The sequence below is a fragment of the Pantherophis guttatus genome, chromosome 3, assembly GCF_059756535.1.
Source record: "Pantherophis guttatus breed Tessera chromosome 3, ASM5975653v1, whole genome shotgun sequence".
Classification (NCBI taxonomy): Eukaryota; Metazoa; Chordata; class Lepidosauria; order Squamata; family Colubridae; genus Pantherophis; species Pantherophis guttatus.
In genome coordinates, this window is record NC_142065.1 from 81163659 (window position 1) to 81174037 (window position 10379).

A 10379-nucleotide genomic window follows, 5' to 3' on the forward strand; every position below is an offset into this window, starting at 1 on the left:
GAAAGAACATCCATGTTTGAAGCAGTGTCTGATGAATTCCTTCCTTAAGAGGCTTTGAGCAATCAATCATTCCCTAGGAGATCATGTGATCAGTAAGAAATTTGGGAAACATTAATACTTCCCTAGTTCTTCAAATTCCACCACCACTTCTAAACTATCGTTTCCTAGCCTGGCATCTCTCTTTATGTATAGTGTTTCATGCACAGAATCCCCCAATATCATCACTGCTAAGAATTAGGGGAATTGAAATTCACACTTCTGGAAGATGCCAAGTTTTAGAAAATGTTGTCTAGGCTGACTGACTCTCTCTCTCTCTCTCTCTGTATGTTTGTATGTTAGGGTTGCACTGAATAAAACAGCAACTTATTTTTCATATTTAAAAAAGTAACCATTTCACACATTCCCCCTTTTGTTCTTTTTCAGAACAATGATTCCTATCACTGAATTCCGCCAATTCTCTGAACAGCAGCCAGCCTTCCGTGTTTTGAAGCCATGGTGGGATGTATTTACAGACTATCTTTCTGTTGCCATGTTGATGGTTGGTGTGTTTGGTTGCACATTACAGGTAAATAAACAGGACTCCAAGTTAAAAATGAATAATACCATAGAAGCAGGACTGTGATGTGTCTCAAATTCTAAATGCTGGTTAAAAAAAAGATTTTAAGATCATGGATACTAGAATTATTTGTTCATCTGCTCAAGTAACATAGCAGACCAATTTGCAGTAGTGTTGCTCAGCTTTTGGAGTAGTGGGCTCCAGAATCACATGTGGTCATTTAAGTAATAGGATATAGGAGAAGAGCAAGCAGAGGTGGTGGGTGGAGTTAAACATGTCATCAGTTTAGAATCTTTAATTCTTATCTAGGATCAATTGAGTGCCGACCAGATTCTTGTGCATAGGTTTGTATAAATCTATATTGCAACTTTACAAACAGTCCTGATTCTTTGCTTTGACAAATACTTTTTTATTTAGCTATCATATTAATATAAGGTCTGGTTGTCCTACTTTACACTTGACATTATATAATTTGATCACACTTAAATTATATAAATTTGATCCTATCCAAGTCAGTCACAAAGAACCAGGACCATTGTGTAGATTGCAGCATAACCAATTTATTGAAGCCTATACACAAAAATCTAGTCAACTAACAGTCAGCATTAACTGGCGCTAGATAAGCGCCAATGAAATTCATAGGAAGGTGGAGTTGGATCTCTTGTGGTAATGCAAGGCCTCTAAACTGGTGTTACGTTTAACTCTGCCCCCCAGCTTTGCCTGCTCTTCTCCTACATATAATGAATCTTTGGTAGAGTTATGTGTGTGTCCAAATGAAGTGTTCTCATAACCTGTGCCCACACATTTGTAGTACATTGGAAAATATTTTCAAGTGTACGGCTTGAGGTACGCTCCCACCAGCCGGTACGCTCTCATAGAGAGGGGCTCCTCCAGGTGCCGTCAGCCAAACAATGTTGACTGGCGGCCCCTAGGGGGAGGGCCTTCTCTGTGTGGGCACCTACTATCTGGAATGAGCTCCCCCCGGAGATACGGAGGATTCCGGATCTGCGCACTTTCTGCTGTGCTTTGAAGACACTCCTATTCCAGCAGGCCGGCCTGGCCTAATTTTTCCCCTTCTTTTAAATTTTTAAACTCAAATTTTAATTCGTTTTAAATTATTGGGAGTTTTAAATTGTCTCGGGCAAAAATTATTTAATTGGGTTTTAATCATGTTTTAACTTTTGTATTTATGTGTTTTATTTCGTGCCTGTTCACCACCCTGAGTCCTTCGGGAGTAGGGCGGTATACAAATTTAATAAAATGAAAAATGAAAATGAAATGAGGTCACAGAGTTGTTTGCGGCTCCAGGCTTTGTATGCAACCCCAACAACTCTAAAAATTGTTACATGATTAAATCCAGCTGACAAAAAAAGGTACTTAATGAATACATAGGTAGTAAATATTTACTTTTATTTTGATTTAATTTAATACAATTTTGCTTGGCCCTGATATCTTCCTTTTGATCTAAATGTTTAGATCAAAACTAATAAATTTCATACTCTTGGTATGTGCTAATTTGGGAAGGGGAGTGGAACATAACTTTTTCTTTTAAATTTAAAGAATGAGAAAAAAATAATTTGAAGGAAAGAAGGGAAAAGATTGTATTAAAGATTTACAAAATATAACAGTTATGTAGGAGTTTACAAAGAAAAAATACATTCCACTGTTATTTCTTATAAGTCACTTTAGATTGGAACAGATATGAAGATAATTGCACAAGAGTTTAGCATTTTAATTTCTCTAACATTTCAGCCAAAAATCTCTTTATCCCATCTCATATTTTCTCTATTAGCAGATAATACTCATTAATCAATGAGCAAAAATCCATTCAGTTACTAATAGACACAGAAACACACACAATCTTAAACAAGTAAACCAACTTGTTTCCTTTCCTTTCCTAAAGGAGTTCCTTTCTTTTAATTAACCCAGTAATTTATAATTTTCTCTAAAAATGCAACAACAAAAGCCCCTTCCCATATCATATCGCATTTCTATAAACAGATCCTTAAAGCCTTGTCATTCAGACTTAAGAAAAATTCCATTAAAATGGAAACAACAACATATTGAAAATCTTGATCTTTAATTCCTTCAAATACTGTCCCACAAATTAATTTATAATTTTTCCAGTATTTCTTTTCAGAAACTCCTTCTCAAGCTTAACACTGTCCTTCAATTTTAACACTATAGCTTATCACTGTCTCTTAAAAAATACAACAACAAAAATCTTCATACACACCCACACATTACATATATATATTCCTTGATTGAAAAAGTCAACTTTATGATCCTCCTTTTAAAAATCTTGATTCCTTTTAAGTAACTGATTTCTTTTCATTCTCTCTTTATCTTTTCTCACAAACTCCTTCATAAATATAACACATCTCTTTTGTAGGTCCACAATAAAAAGTTGTCCAAGTCACTTTTCTGAGTTGAAATCCACACATCCAAATTACTCTTCTGATCTATGATTCTTTTTTAACTATTAAAACATCAGCCACTTTCATTTGTACAGTAAGTCCTGTTTAAAGTCTTTGCTAATATCTTTCTTGTAGCCTGTCATTTTAAAATTAATATCCAAAGCAGCCTGATTCTTGGTTGTATTCCCTTCTATCTCCTGTTTAAAACCCGTTTTTATAGTAGCAGACAATCTTAAAAGTTCTGAGTGCATTGTTGCCAAATATCCTTCCAGATTTACACCATTTTGTGGTGTATCTATATCGGAGTGTGACAGGCAAAATATAGTCTTTTGAAGGTAACGTTCTGCAAAGACAAAGTCATCTAGATCAGGGGCCCCCAATCCCCAGTCTGTGGACTGGCACCAGTCTGCAACACGCCAGAAACCCGAACCGCACAAAAAAACTGAAGCCCCATCTATGGGATGCAGGCAGCAGCCCCCTCCGGTCCATGGAAAAATCTCTCTCCACAGAAGCGATCCTTGGGACCCAAAAGTTGGGGGGCGCTGATCTAGATAATAAATTTGCCTTTTTTGCACTGACTTTTGTTGTGGACTTTGCCTTATATTGAAACCATATATTCCAGAGTGTTTCCTCTCTCTCTCTTACAGGAATTCAATTTGGTGGATTAAAAACGAAGTTGAAAAATCTGGAATATAACCATTTTTTAATTTTTGTGATACAAATAGCATTCAAATGCTATATATGGCATTAAGTTGTTCTTATTCTCTCTTTCCTTTCACACATACTGTATTCTGTCTTTCTTGAATTGGCAGTCAGTAGCAGTTATATGCAAGACTTAAATTCTTGACTCTAAAAGCCTGTATTCTTGGCCAGAGGCCTAGTGCTAACTAAACTTCCTACTTCTGGCTTTTCCTAGTCAGTGTATGTATTACCATGATCAGCAGAGTCCATGTAAATTGTTTCCGAGATGCAAACAAAATTATTCATTGGGAGCAAGAGGTAGTGGAAACGGCAAACATAGAGAGTAGGTGGAATTTGATAATCCGGTTTGGCATAATATTACAGCCAGAGTAGAAATATTATTAAATAAAAACTCTGAATGTAAGGTCCTGGTGTCAATGACTTGGAGCTAAATTAGAGATCCAGATGTCTTCTTCTGTCCTTGTGGAATCTGTAGCTAGACTGGAAGGACATGCTAAGAGAGGGACAAGCTTGGAGTCCTGATATTGTAGAAAGCAGCACAAAATCCCTGAAGCCTTATCTGACCAAGGGAATGCAATTAGTCTGGCAAGATTCTTGTAACATAGGGGACTGACAGTAAAGTTTCTGTTTGAGATTGTTCACTAGTGGCCCTGGTTGCTTGTGCCTGACAGCACTCTGTCATGCTCCTTTACCTGAGAATGCACTGTTTTGCCTCCTGCAATCTTTAAACATGGCTATCATGGCAAGATACAAATTGCAGGTACAATATTAACAGATATCGGGGAAAATACATCATCAACAGCATTGTACCATATCACATATCAGATCAAGACTTAATGTGGTTTGCTTTGTTTTGACTTTGTAATTTGGGTAAAAAAGCTAAAGCAGGGGTCTCCAAACTCCGGGCCATGGCTCAGAACCAGATCAGAGCCCATTAGGAACCGGGCCATGCAAACAGTGGGCAAGTGTGTGTTTGAAGATGTATTAATGCAAGTGGCATGCATATGCGAAACCATCCCCTCTCCTTCCCTGCCACCAGTTGGTGGAACTAGAAAGGTTGAGGACCACTGAGCTACAGTGTGCTAATGAGTAAAACTCAGGAAAATAGCAAGTAAGAAAGCCAATTTTTGAATTTATACTGCTGCTCATTTCCTCTTCTGCAAACAAAGCTGCTTTGCTGGCACAAATCTGTGATTATTCAGATCATATCAGAAATTCAGACCAATGCGTCATTTGCAGTATCCTTATTACTGATTGTGGGACTAATTGTTTAATATAAAGAATTATTTTCTGCTGAGTATTGTGGTCCACAACAAAGAATTTGAAAACACTTGTATGTATTCAAACATTCTGTAATTGGGCATTGCAGTTCTCTGTTTACCTAAAAAGAAAACTAAAACTTCCCCCACCCTAATATTTTCCCCTTAAAATATGAGGGCCATCTTATATTGAGAATATAATATTGGAAGCAGATGGATTTTTCATCTTTATTTTTGAGGTTGGAAGTCAGTTTAAATTCACAATCATCCTTCTTTTGATAAATTGCACCATATGGGTGCAGAGATAGAACTGGTCTAAAACAAAATTTTGTTAACACTGGAACTGGTAATATTTAAGCCACTACATGGACCTTTTGACTTGTATATTTCCTAAAGGTTGATGGAGAATAGCTCATTGTCCTTTCCCTCTGCAAGATTACCTCATTTGTCCCATCTATTATGAGGCTTGGGAGGGCATAGAGCAATAGAGCAAAGTGTAATTACAGCTGCTTTTAATAGGTTGGTCTGGCAGTCCATTCCTGTTGTTGAAGTTAAGGAGGCCTAGCCCTTAAACTATCGGGGTTAGCTTCATGCTCTACTTCAAATAAATGTAGGGTTTAATGAATATACAAATGCATGCCCCTGTTGGCAGTTGAAGAGATGCCCATAACAACAATCTGGAACACCCATCTGGCCATTTTGATGGTAAAGAGAAGGCCCTGTGATTTGCTTCCTTGTTGCTAAGCAACTACAAGACATAGTTTGCATGCCGTTTTTTCTCCCAGGCTGCCGGAATGCCCAGATGGGAAGTGGTACAGCTACAGAAGAGAAAGGAGCAAAGCTGCTGTTCATTGTAAAGATTTAATTATCTATGGCCAATTTTTCCGTTGGAAGTAAACATGGGTGCCTTTTGAAATGCTAGATTTTATGAAGGGGGCCTTTAAGCGACTCATGCCACCCAAATACAGAGGCTCATGGTTTGGAATTTTTTATTCTGCATGAATATAGTGGAATATAAAATATTTCAAAAGCCCTGATCTATGCTATTAGTCAGTCCTCCCAAACTGATTCTAGTTTTAGGAAATACAGTTGGAAATATGTTCCAAAACATTATTCATGGCAGAAAAACATGGTTTAGAGAAAAATATTAACTTTTTGCCTATGGCTTGAAATCTTATACCTTTCAAACCATCCAGGCTTCCAGTCTGAAAACTCAGGCTGTGATTATCTGCCAAATTTACTAAAAGGTGCATCTGTATTTCTATATGTTTTAATATTTAAGCCACCATATTTCTATGTCTCCTTTCCCACAGTGAAATGGAGACTTGCAAACTTCGGATAGCAATATATATTGCAAGAGAGGGAAAACATCTATTACCTGCCTTGAATGGAACAGGCTAACAAATATATACATGCAATAAAATCTATAATACTGTGATTTTCTTTTGTATGGTTATTTAGTTCAACAATAAACACCAAGTGAAAAGGATAAATAGCCTTTGAAACAGATGGTCAGGTTGAAATGTTGGTGGCCAGAAGAATATAACAGCACTGTAGTTATCATTTTTACACACAACTGAGGTCTACAGAACTTCTGGTGATTATGGAGGTGGCATGATTTATATTCCAAATCTAGAAATTTTATAGGTAGAGATGTTTCAAAGTCTGTAGGTGTCTGACCTTTTCTTCCTTCGCTAAAAGAGAAACTTGCCTCAAAATGTATTTTCAAAATACAATTTTTGTTTGTGTGCATTTCAGGTGATGCAGGATAAGATCATATGCCTTCCCAAAAGAGTCCAGCCTTCTCCGAATATATCTCACCTTAATATATCAGATATGGATTCCAGTGCAGCTCAGTTCCTTCCACCCAAGCCATCCACACCTCCTGCCACTGTTGAAATGAAGGGCTTAAAGACTGACTTAGATCTCCAGCAGTACAGCTTTATAAATCAAATGTGCTACGAGCGTGCTTTGCATTGGTATGCAAAGTACTTTCCATACCTTGTCCTTATACACACATTGATCTTCATGCTATGTAGCAACTTTTGGTTCAAGTTCCCAGGGTCCAGCTCAAAAATTGAACATTTCATTTCCATTCTGGGGAAATGTTTTGACTCTCCTTGGACCACAAGGGCTTTGTCAGAGGTTTCTGGAGAAGACTCTGAGGAGAAAGACAACAGGAAGAACAACATCAGCCGGTCAAACACGGTCCAGCCTAGCACAGAAGGCAATTTGGTCAAGACGCAGTCCTTAAAATCCATACCTGAAAAATTCATTGTGGATAAAGGAACTCCAGGGGCGTTGGATAAAAAAGAAGGAGAACAAGCTAAAGCATTATTTGAGAAAGTGAAGAAATTCCGTCTCCATGTTGAGGAAGGTGACCTACTATATGCTATGTATGTTCGCCAAACAGTGCTGAAAGTAATCAAGTTTCTTATTATTATTGCATATAACAGTGCGCTTGTTTCAAAAGTTCAGTTTACAGTAGATTGCAATGTTGACATTCAAGACATGACAGGATATAAGCACTTTTCTTGCAATCATACAATGGCACATCTTTTTTCTAAACTCTCATTCTGCTACTTATGCTTTGTAAGTATTTATGGACTGACTTGCCTTTACACTTTGTACTGGCTGTTTTACCGCTCTCTGAAAGAATATTCATTTGAGTACGTCCGGCAAGAGACTGGAATTGATGATATCCCAGATGTCAGGAATGACTTTGCTTTTATGCTCCACATGATAGACCAGTATGATCCTCTTTACTCGAAAAGATTTGCTGTATTTCTTTCAGAGGTCAGTGAAAACAAACTGAAGCAGCTGAATTTAAACAATGAGTGGACTGCCGATAAACTCAGGCAAAGATTGCAAACGAATGCCCATAACCGTTTGGAACTGCAACTGTTTATGCTGTCTGGACTTCCTGATACAGTCTTCGAAATTACAGAGCTTCAATCCTTGAAACTTGAAATTATTAATAATGTCATGATACCAGCTACCATTGTGCAACTCATCAATCTCCAAGAGCTCTCCCTATACCAGTGTTCTGCAAAGATTCATAGTGCAGCCTTGGCATTTCTAAAAGAAAACCTGAAAGTCTTGAATGTCAAGTTTGATGACTTCAGAGAACTTCCACCTTGGATGTACGGGCTCAGAAATTTAGAAGAATTGAGCTTAATTGGTTCTTTATGCCACGACATTTCTAAAAATATAACTTTGGAGTCTTTTCGAGAGCTGAAGAACCTTAAAGTCCTGCAGATTAAAAGCAACCTGTCCAAAGTCCCACAGTCTGTAGTTGATGTTTCAAGTCACCTTCAAAAAATGTGCATTCATAATGATGGCACTAAACTAGTAATGCTCAACAACCTGAAAAAAATGGTCAACTTGACAGAATTAGAGTTGGTGCACTGTGATCTGGAGCGCATTCCTCATGCTGTTTTCAGCCTTAACGCTCTTGAGGAGCTGGATCTCAAGGAAAACAATCTGAAATCTATAGAGGAAATTGTTAGCTTTCAACACCTTAGAAAACTTACAATCCTAAAGTTATGGCACAACAGTATAACCTATATCCCTGAGCACATAAAGAAGCTCACCAGTCTAGAACGGCTTTCTTTTAGTCACAACAAGATAGAGGTTCTCCCATCCCACCTTTTCCTGTGCAACAAAATTAGGTATTTAGATTTATCTAACAATGACATACGATTCATCCCCCCTGAAATTGGGGTTCTACAAAGTTTACAGTATTTTTCCATTTCTTGGAACAAAATAGAGAGTGTGCCAGATGAGCTGTACTTTTGCAAAAAAATCAAGACACTGAAGATTGGGAAAAATAACTTGTCTATTCTTTCACCTAAAATTGGAAATCTAGTGTCGCTATCCTACTTGGACATTAAAGGAAATCACCTGGAGTTTCTTCCCCATGAACTTGGTGACTGCAGAGCTCTTAAAAAGGGTGGACTTGTGGTTGAAGACACCTTATTTGAAACTCTACCTTTGGATGTTAGAGAACAGATGAAGGCTGAATAATATTCTCAGTACTCAGTACAAACTTTCTGCCAAATGCCTTGTACATAACTAATATGCCTTCAAGTCTTTATCTTATTTTGATGTATTTTGACATTTTATATATGGATCATTTTGGAATATATGTATGACATGTAAATGTTTATATTTATATAAGCTTTCTTTTTCTACCCCACCCACTTCCATGTTTACAATTTTATTTTTTAATTTTGGCCTCGTATGTCTCTACTTTTTACTCTGCTTTGTTGAGATCAAATTGCTGACATCTGCCTTAAAAAATGCCCTAGCTCAAACGAAGATAATCATCTTTAAAAAATAAATAATTTAGGTAACATATTTAAGTAGAATAATTTATGGTTGCTGTAGCAACTGGGATTCTTTCTATTCTGCTTTTCAAAAATCACCTAAATGCTTTAAAACTGAAAAAAAGTGTTCTTTATCTTGTTTATTTCCTAGTGTCAGGTAATTGTGGCTTCTGCAAGTCAGATTGCCCTGTCCTTGGGATTTCTTTATAGCAAAACAGCAAAGTAACCGATCATTGATAAAAGATACTTCTTCGCTGATGACTGTTCTGTGCTCATCAAACCTATGCTGCTATTGCTGGCAATAGAACCTGTTCTTTAAAAGACTGAATTAAAATCGCACTTTAGCTAGGATTCAGTTTTATTTAAATTTCTTTTGAGTCTCTTGACTCCATCTTTAGCATTCTTAGTTATAATCAGAACATGAGTCTGAAGATTATGTTCTGACACTGAATCTTTTCTTTCATCTCTCCTTTTGTATGTTAAACACTGATTCCTAAATCTATATTAGTAAGTCTCTGCAAATTGCAACCAGATACGATTTTGCACAAAATAGTTTCTATCATGAATCTATCATGAATACCTTCATAATTATCTAAGGGTGCATCTACGTCATAATTATAATTTCAAAGAGAAGGAAAGATCAAATTTATGCTGTTTTTTTAATAAGGTTTTTTTTTTCTTTGTCCTGGTGTCCCACAAAGAATTATAGGAATTTAACTGAGTGGGAGGGTTAAAAATTCTATTAATTATTTCCTCTGCTTCTCTCATTCTTAAGAAAGTACAGCATCCTAGATTCCCATGAAGTGACAAATGTGTGGTTGTGAAATATTTTGGACTTGATTTTCCATGAAAATGTAGCATGCAAATCAATTATAAACAAAGTCATGCAAGTCGTGACTTAAGGAATTTTTAGTCTACTCAATTACTCATGCTTGGTTGGAGAGAAATAATTCAGTTCAGAAGGATTTATTTCCAGTATGTTACGAAGAAAATGTAAACATAGCTCTGCACTGTAGAGAATAATCCAGAAAGATGTCTACATGTGGAATAAGTCTTCCCTGAATTTGGTCATTACAGATGCAATTTGCACTTAAACATCTATCATCAAATCATTAAA

General features: G+C 36.8%; 1 protein-coding gene across 5 annotated transcripts in view; it reads left to right on the plus strand.

Moving 5' to 3' along the window:
• Positions 1-10168, plus strand: part of LRRC8C (leucine rich repeat containing 8 VRAC subunit C) — a 30095-nt gene extending 19927 nt beyond the window's left edge. For 4 of the 5 annotated variants that reach the window (XM_034437180.3, XM_034437178.3, XM_087889923.1 and 1 more), the window contains 2 exons: positions 424-565; positions 6693-10168. In XM_034437180.3, coding sequence (XP_034293071.1) covers positions 428-565; positions 6693-8960 — 2406 coding nt within the window. In that variant the 5' untranslated portion in view covers positions 424-427 and the 3' untranslated portion in view covers positions 8961-10168. The remainder of the gene's footprint in view (positions 1-423; positions 566-6692) is intronic. The other variant, XM_060690028.2, reaches the window with a different exon arrangement.
• The last annotated feature ends 211 nt before the right edge of the window (positions 10169-10379 follow it).